This window comes from Pelodiscus sinensis, chromosome 8, assembly GCF_052426305.1.
Source record: "Pelodiscus sinensis isolate ZL-2025 chromosome 8, ASM5242630v1, whole genome shotgun sequence".
In the NCBI taxonomy this organism is placed as follows: domain Eukaryota; kingdom Metazoa; phylum Chordata; order Testudines; family Trionychidae; genus Pelodiscus; species Pelodiscus sinensis.
Window position 1 is genome coordinate 44,310,133 of NC_143059.1, and position 10,805 is coordinate 44,320,937.

Below are 10,805 nucleotides of genomic sequence, written 5' to 3' on the forward strand. Positions count from 1 at the left end.
TAGCCTAGTGGTTCACATTCTCACCTGAGAGGCAGGAGACTCAGATGGCATACTTGACCAGTGAGTATCCCATCCACTAAGCTACAAATTAGACAGGAAATTCTCTTCCCTCCCCCAGCTATTTAGCTTATGATTCCATGTGCAACTTATGCAGTTGAGTACCTATGTTCCCTAACTTCATGAATTACTAGCAGAGTTAGGCTCTTCCAAGCAGCCAAATTTAGGCACCTATCTTGAAGAGAGGGGCAATGCTTAGCATTCACTCCCTTGGCTGGGGTCTCCCATTATCTGTTGTAGGCAGCTTCCTCTCTACCATGCTGGCTTTATGAATTTCAATGTAAGGCTCCTCTCTCCCCTAACTCAGGATTTGTGGATCGAAAAAGGTACTTCTGTGACTTTCTAGACCCCTAAAAGTTTGGACTCATTAGGCTCCACATTGCAATGCTTTCTTCCTTTCATGAATCTCATCCCAACTTACTGACTGTTTTAGAACTGCTAATGATTCAAACATAAGCTCTAAACCAGACACAACAGAAGTAGGTAAATGCATTTGACACACAATTTGTTTTTTTCCCCCTGATAATCTATTGAAATTAAAAATAAATCTGTACCACACATATTGGACTAACTTTGAGTAAAATATGCAATGGCATTTACCAAATCTCTTCTTGTTTGACAGCCAACTAAGCTCAATGGATCAAGTAGCAAATTATCCCAAATGACACACGCCCACATTTGAGGGAGGAAATTCATAATGTACTACTTTACCTAAATACTGTATCTTGTTAAATGTGTATACAACTATGTATATGTAAACATATGTATATACATTTCTCCTAAATAGTCTGATGTCTTCTGCACTTCTGGAAAGAGTCTACCCCAAAATTAGAAAGTCAGCAATAAGCAAGTTGCCTAGTCTCTGATGCATAGCCTACGTCAGGGCTACTCAACACGCGGCCCGCAGCCCATTTGTTTGTGGCCTGCAGTGTAGTTTGGGTTTACACAGGGCTCAACATGCAGTCTGCAAGTGGGATCCTTTGACCATGGCCTCCACTGGGAACATGCTCCACAACAGCGAGACATTTCCCAGGCAGGGTGAGCACTGAAAGATTCAAGCAGATGGGCTGGCAGGAACAGACAGGGACAGGGTGTCAGTGTTTCTAGGCCCTGAAGAGGAGATGCCGAGAACACTGGGGCATTGTGGAAAGTGCTGGTTGCTTAGCCTTGTGGGAAGAGTGAGAGGTGCTGACTGGCTCACACTGGCCACGTTTGGGTCCGGTGCCATGCTTTGAGGCTTAATCTTTGTAGTCATGCCCATCAGCGTGAAAGAAGCTATTTGCGTATATATTTGCATATATATGCAACCACGCTTAAGTTGTGGCCCTCTGCATGTGCTGTGAGTATCATTGTGGCCCCTGGGGCTTCCAAAGTTGAGTAGCCCTGGCCCATGTAATAGGTGAAATGATCAAAAGATAAGTGATCCAATTAATAATACAGCAAAGATTGCAGTCTTGTGTCTCAAAAGAGTCACGTGTCTAAAAAAGGAGATAACATTTTTAAACTGAAAAACTGCAATGATCACTTATTACCCTTATATTAGTCAGAATGAAAGAGACAAAGATTCTTCTATATTTAATAATTTATATAAACAAACTAAGCTATATTACCAAGCAATCACAGTATGGTAACCATTATACTTTGAATCAGTTTTGCAAACGTGAACCTTAATATAACCTTTAGATCCTTCACTTGGGCTCTCGTAAAGCATGTAAAACTGGCATTAGCATGGCTAAATGTCACTTTGGAACACCAAAATGTCAGAATTTAATTATACTATGGCAGGACAAACAAAATAGGGAACTCAGGGCCCCCTTTCTCTCCTCCCCAGAAGTAACTTCACCCAGCAGGTCTGTCTAATGGAGAAAATAAAACATGGTAATTCATGGTATTTTGTACTCATTCTGGCTGTGTCAGCGATGGGCAATCCAAGCTAGTGCACGGGTCTCATGAGTGTTCCTCCATCTCAGTGGGCTGCAAGATTGTCCTAACCAAGATCATTTCCCTGATAGGTAGTATTACTAACTGTGCTTGTGCACCTAGAATTTGTGAGGTATGCTGATCAAAGCACTGCTTTGGTTTAATTGGATGCAGAGAAAGCGCATGCTCTCACAATCAGCACACATCTCACTTCACATGTGAATCACTTTAGTAATACCAGTATGAAAACAAAGTATCATGTGGGACCACACGCAGAACCCTTCTAGGCTGCATATGGCCTATGGACTATGTCTAGATCAGAAAAAATAGTCAATTTTAGGCTAACCTACATACTCTAATCCTGCCTGACATCTCTATTCTTTTTTCCTCTTGTTCCCCACTCACCTCTCCTTACCATCTACTTCATCTCTCTCATATCTTCCGTCAGTTTGCCGTTACGCTTGGAATTTCTTTCACCATGGTTGATTATACCTGTAACAAATTTTTGGATGGCTGCATGGCCCAGCACATGGATAGGGAACCAGAAGACCTGGCCTTCTATTCCTGTTTCTGACAATGATCTGTTGAATGACTGCGGGCAAGTCACTTAGCTCTCTTTACCTTAGTTTTGTCACCTGTTTAATGAGGATAACAACTTATCTGTCTTTATACAAGGTGCTTCATAAACGATCTAGAGATAACAAATACTATGCAACATAATGTATTATTAAAACATTTTTGAAATCCACTCTCAGGAGCTTTCCTTTTCCATTATCACCTCACCAATAATCTTTTTCTTGTTCTTCCTTCTGTAAAATATTGTCTAGCATTTGCTTGCCCTGCGTAACTTTGATTGTATGCTCTCAGGAACATGAAATGTGTTTTATACTGTAAAAATACAGTGCAGTAAAATTATTTGCTATATTATTTATTAATAACCATTATGAACCACAGTAGCGTAGAACAGGAAGAGACAAGACTGTGCATGAAACAAATGAAGCAGTGTTTAGATAGAGAGAGAGAGAGAGAGAGAGATAAAATCTATATATATATATAATCTAAAGCAAGTCTAGATGTGACATAGCATTGAAGTAATTTGGAAACAGGGGCAAATGGGGTAAATTCAGCCTTTAGAGAATTGTTTGCAAAGTGCTTTGAGGATGAAAACGTTACGGATCATCATCATTATAGCCATGCAGCACCGCTGTATTAAATATTAGAGGGTTTCACACCTGCCACTGATCTATGCTCGAAATGTGTGTCTTCAACACATCCACTACACTTGGGACAGTTATTTACTATTAGCCAAGTTCTACCTTTAGTGAAATCTGTGTAACGCCACTTAAGAAAACAGTGTTCAACATGTATAACTGAGGGAGAACTTGTCAATCAAAAGGGACTTGATATGAAAAGCGCACTGGGTTTTCTTTTGAAGGAAAAAGAAAGTTAATCATATACCACTATCTGGGACAGGTAGATTTTAATAATACTTTGTAACTATATCACCTGCCAGCTAGGCTACCAAGGCATTTAATGAATAAAGATTCACAAGCCAAAAGGAAAACTGTATTATCTTCATTTTACAGAAGAAAAACACAGACAAGGTTAAAAAAAAAGAGAAAAAAATCAGACAGGAACTCTGTAGTAGAGCTAAGAACAAAATATAGATCTCTTAATTATCTAGAGGTTCTTGGCAATGAATTAGCTGCCTATGTATATCTAAGGTCAACAAGGATCATTGATCATGTCATGCAGCCACTATATCTGGTATGACTCCAGAGTCAATTCATAGCTAGCAAGCACCTTTCTGGTTGTGTCTCTGCACATTTCTCATTCACATCAGAGATTCAAATACAAAACCAAGCAGTCTGGTGCATGGTAAGGATTTTCATGAATCCTCATGCATTATGTAGATCTACAAGTCAGTGAGTTGATCCAGTAGTCCATTTGTCAAAAATTCTTGAGTGGCTTCTAAAAGAAAAAAATATGTGCATCCAAGGAGTGTAAGATCCTGAACAGATCTCTGTGATTCACTTACCAATACATCTTTACATCTAGAATGCCTATTTAAAATTATTGGAGATTATAAAAATAAATAAAATTCGGTCAGTATTTCTGGGCCTATCTTTAAATTAAACAAGTAAAATGTATTTTGTGTAATCTCTTCATTCTTGTAGAATGCCTTTTTAATGAGACAATGAAACAAGTGGTCGTTACCCAGAAAAAGTTACAATATGTATTGTTAGTAATACTGACAGTTTGGACCATCAGCTCAAAAGCGAGTACTCACATCAACCTGAAGTTAGAATGCTCGTGAGAAAGGGCATCTTATCTTTTGCACACTCTCAAAAGCCTGCAAGCACACTCAAGGAATAGCATCTGAAAGAGCAGGCCCTGAGCCAGGTGGCAACTCAACAAAAAGCAAAGGCTTTGTGATTGGAAGGAGGAAGTATGGAAGAATACTGGTGTGCTCAGAAGGCTCCTGTCCCACTAGGGGAAAGAGTATTATGATATGCACAATCCAAACAAATTATATGGCAGGCAAATGCTTCCACGACTTAGATGGTCATAGTCACAGGATGATTGTGTTTGACAAAAGCAAAAATATAGAAACCTCACTCTTACTCAAAGCTGAAGGGAAATCAAGACAGATCTGCCTAAACATTAATGTAAGTTTAGACTCAATAAGAATAGAAGATCAGATCATTAGTTCATCTCATCTAGGGCCTTGTCTCAAAAAGTGGACAATACGTTAGCCAATTGCAGACTGATCTGCAGACCTCTGAAGTAAGAAGAGACTTTTCTTGACCTTTGTAAACAGTCAAGAAACACAAGATTGGACTGTCCACATAATTAGCTGACATAACCACCCATCTTCAGCATTATTTTGCCCTGTTTATAATCCAGCCAGACATTTGTCTTTATTACCTCCCAAGACAAGGAATAAAATCTCTCTCTCTCAAGACAAAAAACCTCTCTTACCAACTAGGGATGTTAAAAAGCAGGTAACTGTGTAACTGCTGAAAGTTTCAGCCATTACATGTACCCGCAATGTGGGGCAGCATCCAGCTCCTGTCTGCCAGCCGCCACTCCCAGGGAGCCAGCTGCAGCCCAGTGCAGCAGCCAGCTCCTCGGCTCCCAGCACACACAAGGTGCTGGCCCATGCTGCTGCCTCTGATACAGAAGTATGCAAGAAGGGGCATGTTATAGGATCAACTAATACCAATGCTGTATGCAGTGCAGGGCCATCAGCAGCCCCCACATATAATTGTTTTCGTCATGGGGAAAATGATTTAGGAATGTTTCAAGGGGTGAACTAATGCTCAGGGCAAGGACAGATTTGGGGCAGATACTTGAACTTTTTCCAAGAGCTCACATTCTTTGGTCAGACATGCTTCAGTGTAGAATCTGGCAGGGAACCATGAGTCCTCCACCCCTTGCCGAGTGGGCAAATTAAGGAGGTATGTGAACAGGGAGGTGGCCAAATTCCTTGGGAACCCAAGAGGGGTAATAATTTCACATATGGGCATAATATGTGGGGCAACTGAGTTGTTTTAGGACATTGGGGTTTACCTATCCAACATAGGAGCTGTCATGTTTTTAACCAAAATAAAAGATGGCATTAGAAGATATCTGGGAACCAGACCTAATCGCTGGCACTTCCTTTTGGCAGCTGTCCAGTGCGGGTACTCCACAGGAAAGGTATGTAGGGACTGGATAAATGACTTGGAAAAGGATGTAGAAAGAGGTGTGCATTAAAAGAAAGAAGGAGAGGTGGTTGGGGGCACCTATGATTGGCATGGAAGGGAGCCAGTCTCCCTCCATTCTTATAGCCCACCTTAACCAACCTATGAGGTAGATTTTTTTTTTTTTTTTGCTTGATCAGGGCATAAGAGGAGGAGTGCGTAGAAGCCCCTGGAGTAGCTATGAAATAAATATGGGGATTACCTGCACTGTACACTGTTTTCTGGGACTAATCAGCAGATATCTACCCAAAAAGTTGTGACCTGATTAAATCTATGCCAAATGTCTTGTCCTTTTTTCCCCGCATAGCCAAACAACTCATTTCAACAGAAGATAGTTCATTTCAGAAGCTACAGTAAAACTAGACAGCTGTTTTACTCAAGGGTTTACAGTTCCTTTTGAAAAGGCTGTGAAATAAATATTGAATGCAGACAGTTAAACAGTATATCCAGAACATTTTAACAAATTTCTTTTTTTTTTTAAATTAGGATGTTACAGCTGACAGTTCATTTTCTTAATTTTACTTCAAATACAATTCCCTCTATTTGTTGGAACCACTCCACATTTCATAGCTCGGATATTACTGAATGTAAAGTTTTTGAAAACTGCCTGAATCAAGTCAGTGACAATCTCTCCCACCATTAAAACAGAAGATAACCGATTAAGACACCATCCAAACTCCACTGAAGTCAACAAGAGTCTGTTAACTTCAGGTTAGACTCTTAATTAGCAAAACATTTAGTAACAAATCTTTCCAGATCTGCCCATAGCAACCAATGCTAACAGCTAGTCAATTAAAGAAGAGTTGACTATCTCCCTTCCCTTAAAAAAAAAAAAAGCATAGTGTGTTAAATTAGTTTATAAAGTGTGACATATAGCATGTATGTACCTATGTACTTATTATAAAGGATGATGCATTACAACTTCATCTTATCGACTTAAGAGGTAGATCTTACTTCTCAATGGCGGTAATTTTTTCCAATCACTGCTCAATAGGGTTATCAGAGTATTGTAACAATTTGTCTTAGATGTGCCTTTCCAATAAAAGAACGCTATAAAGAAAACAACAACTATTATTTAAATCACATGAAATTGTATAACATTTGCTACATTTATTTTATTAAATGTCACTGCATCAGCAAGACCCATTACCTTTATTCTCATCTATATTTGCTAATTGTTAAAGCAATCCAAGACTTTATATTCCATATGTTATAGATTTCTCTATAGGCTAATAAAACTGAGTGGAAATAGGAAGCATGTCTGCAAGCAAATGCTCTTTTTCTAGATCTTCTATGCAGCTAGAAAAACAAATCTAAGAACACCAGAGTTTGAGATCTTTGCCACCAATTTATGCAGCTGGCCAAATATAACAAATGTAACAAAGATTTTCCATGAGGAATCTGTTTATGATGAACCAGCATTTTCCATCAAGTTGTCAGCTACACGATTCAGTACTGAAAAAACAAACATACAAACAAACACACAAACCTGACATAAGACTTAAAACTTGAGGTGTAAAAATTGTTCCTATTTTACTTTCAAGCATTAACTTCTAATTATAGATTTAGCTTTGGAATAAAATGTAATCTCCTTAAAATTTGTGTAATTTCAAAAGGAATAGGAGAAGAATATATATTTGGCAGGCATAAGATATTGTATTCTCCTAAACAGAACAATTTGGAGCATATGATATGGAAGACTTTTAAAAATCATATTTAGTTTAGAAGTCAGCAGAAGTTGGTCCAATATCTCATTCACCATGGTTCTCACAGTTTTGGTCAATTAAATATAAATTTATAAGTTAACTATTTAAGATTAAGTGACTTTCATAAATCACTTTCAAAAATGCAGAATTGTGTGCTCCTGATACTTGAACAAGTGTGTTTGGCTGTCTTCTGAATTATCTGGTATTATCTATATTGAGATTAGTGCCTTAAATCTTAGATGATATTAGTGGTGCAAATTGTCATTTTTGAGCTATGGCAACTTGAAACACTCCTGGATCTGCCCCTAGATATTTATTCCTCCATCACTCTCATTATCTCTTCTTTTAATAGTACACTCCTATTTGAAATAGTTTGTGTTAATTTTATAATAATTATCCTGAGCTCACTTGCTAGTACAGCTTAAAAGTGCAAATGGTTGTACGGGAAGTGTCTGCAAAAAAGTGTGTAGAAATTTTTGAAAATAAATATTTAAAAACAAAAGCACAAACCAACTTATAGATATGCAACATTAGAGAGTTTCTAGAAATGTCTTAAGCAATGGACAAAAGTAGTTAAAAACTACACAAAATCTGTTTAGAAAGTTGGAATGCTTTATATTCCAAAGAAAGTTTTAAACCATGGAACTACATTGAACTTATGTGGTAACTACAAACTTTATGGATATAATAAAGTTGTTCTACCTCAGTTCAACAACATTATTTAAGAATTGTAGTTATCACATCTATATATTCAGAAGCACAAGCTTCCTAGATGAAAGATCAGAGCCAAGTCATTCATCAGTTTTAGCAAAATCTGAAGAGCACACTTAACACATCTGCACATTTACAAGCACAGATGTCATAAATTATTATCTTTCCCACCTTTCTCCTAAAAGTGTTGACTTAAATAAAGCGCTGTGAATAGTGATGTTCACAGTAGGAGTTGTCAAATGAACTAAATTCAACTGCATAGGATCAGTTGCATCATCCTAAAGGAAAAAATGTCAACAATGTTGATGCATGGGCCAATTATAGAACATTGCATTAACCTCTCAGTGATAGAGGTACAAAATAATATTAGCCATATATACTTACAATGAATATCATGTATTCAAGTTCAGGTGTGTGCAACAGGCAATATGTTCGTTGTCTATTTCCAAAACACTGGCAAGTCAACAATGCACCAAATTATGAGTCATTTCCCACTACTAAATTACTCAACTAACAATTTACCTGACATATTCCAAATAGTATGTCTACAACCAAAAGTGTACGCAGACAAAAATAGATACCGCAGCTTCCAAAATTAGAAAAGAAAACATAATTTTCAGATGTGTTTAACTAACCCTTAAAATGCAGCTCAGCAGTACAGATGTTTCAAGGTACACTAGCTGATCTAAACACTGACATTTTCAAAGCCACCCTACCCAGTAGTACACAATTTGCATAGTAAGTCCTGCTTCCCAAAAGCAAACAAAATACCATCCAAACTTTCTAAGCAAGAAGTGAAAACAAACTCGGTTTTGTTTTAAACTTAGGGCCAAAGTCACAACTCCCCTCCCAGGTTGATTAGAGAAACAAAGTGGGTGAGGACCAACTTCTCTGTTTAAGAGAGAAGTTTTCCAGCTATACTGAGCTGTTCTTTACCTTACCTACTTTGTGTGTCTAATACCCTGAGACCAACAACTGCAAATACACCGCATAACCCGTTTGATCAGTCTATGCTCCCTTTTTGACTGTAATTAAGACGTTGAAAGTATATTTCTTAGTCCCTATTTTTTGTTATTCATTCTGAACTTTTACAGACGGAGAAGGCGTGTGTCAGGTATAAATCACAGGTTGGTGCAGTAATGCTTTTTTCGTAGGGGGCTTCCTTGGTCATTTCCGTCCCCTACAGAAAACCGCACGCTCTTTAGAGTCCACGTTTCCCAGTCCACTAGAAGCGGTGACAGCTGTTTGGAAACACCGGTGACTAGACTGCTGCCCACTGTTTGCACGGGGATGTGTGTGTGTTGTTTGGGAAGGGATTTTAGCCTCTCGCACTCCAACTCCCAAGCGCACAAAGAGCCCTCCAAGGTGGGCTCTGCCCCCTGCCCCCTGCGTTAGCCAAAGGCTTGCAGCCCGCCTCGCGGCACGAGGAGCTGCCAAGCCAGACCCTTGACAGATGAGTTTCCTTTCACACGCTCCGCTCACCCCCGCCCCCCCCCCCCCCATCCGAGGCAGACTCCCCACGTGCCCGCAGCCCCGCCGGGCGGTACTCACAGGGACACCGTGCGGTTCGGCAGCAGCGCGGGCTGCAAAGTTTCCACCAACTCCCCGCCGCTGCAGACAACTTTGATGCGGACGGTCTGGCGGCCGGGCCCCTTGGAGCGCTCCGCGGTGCAGAGGCAGCTGTCCACGACGAGGTCCGGGCAGTTCCGGCTGGCCCCGGAGAGCCCCGCCAGCGCGGCCACGAAGCAGAGGCAGCGGCAGAGCCCGTGCATGGCGGAGGAGCGGACGCCGCGGCTCTGAGCTGCGCCCGGCTGAGCCGCTCATGGCAAGCTCCGCACAGCCCGCTGCGAGGGCGGCTCGGTGCCCGCCACGCCTCCTGCGCTCAGCCGCTCCGCTGCCGGCGGCGGGTCCCGGGGCAGGCAGGCTGGGTTCCCCACCCCCCGCCTCCTCGCGGCAGCGGCACCGGGCGGACTCGCCTCGGCTCCCCCGGCCTGAAACACCCCCCCCCCCCCAACAGGGGAGAGCGGCTCCCCCTCCCGCCGCGGCAGAGGGGCTGATGTCAGCGCGACCCGCCCACAGCCAGGCTCTGCCAGCAGCGCCCCGGGCGAGCCGGGCTCTGGAGAGCTGGGTGGGGGCTCGCTGCCTTGTGCCCAAAGGGCGCAGAGCCCGGAGCGGAGCGAGCAACTCCCGCGCGCCCCCGGCCTGAAGCAGTGTCAGGGTGAGGGCCGCTGTGGGAACCCAAGTTCCAGCCCGCCTGCTCCTCCCCTCGCAGACTGGGGCTGGAGACCGGAACCGAGTGGGGAGAAGTTGCCCTCTTAGGTATTCTGACCCTGACCTGGGGAAAACAATGAGAAGTTTCGGTGACACCTTAAAGTTAACACGGATTCCGGTTCTCCTCTCTCCCGCCCCCACACCCACCCGGGTTTGTGACTAAGGCATTGGATTAGGACGATGGGGATCAAGCTTCTTGCCCTGTTCTGCCACCAGTTCCCCTCCTGACAGTTGGCATCATCTCTGTCCAGGCCTAGTTTTCTGTCTGTAAAATGGAGAGAATAGTTGATTTTTAAGATAAGGTTAAATTCGCATTAGCCGCCTCAGCAGTGGTACCAGCTAAATCTAAAATAGGTGTTGATGCATTAGGGCAGCATAGCGAATTAATTAATTA

The 10,805-nt window shown here is 41.8% G+C and overlaps 1 protein-coding gene across 4 annotated transcripts in view; it reads right to left on the reverse strand.

Annotated features, from left to right (window-relative positions):
• The window catches only part of ADGRA1 (adhesion G protein-coupled receptor A1), a 486,698-nt gene extending 476,275 nt beyond the window's left edge, over positions 1-10,423 (reverse strand). For 2 of the 4 annotated variants that reach the window (XM_075935211.2, XM_075935210.2), the window contains exon 1: positions 9,692-10,420. In XM_075935211.2, coding sequence (XP_075791326.1) covers positions 9,692-9,912 — 221 coding nt within the window. In that variant the 5' untranslated portion in view covers positions 9,913-10,420. Of the gene's footprint in view, positions 1-9,691 lie in introns of all 4 variants that reach the window. The other 2 variants (XM_075935212.2, XM_075935213.2) reach the window with 2 other exon arrangements.
• Between the last annotated feature and the right edge of the window lie 382 nt (positions 10,424-10,805).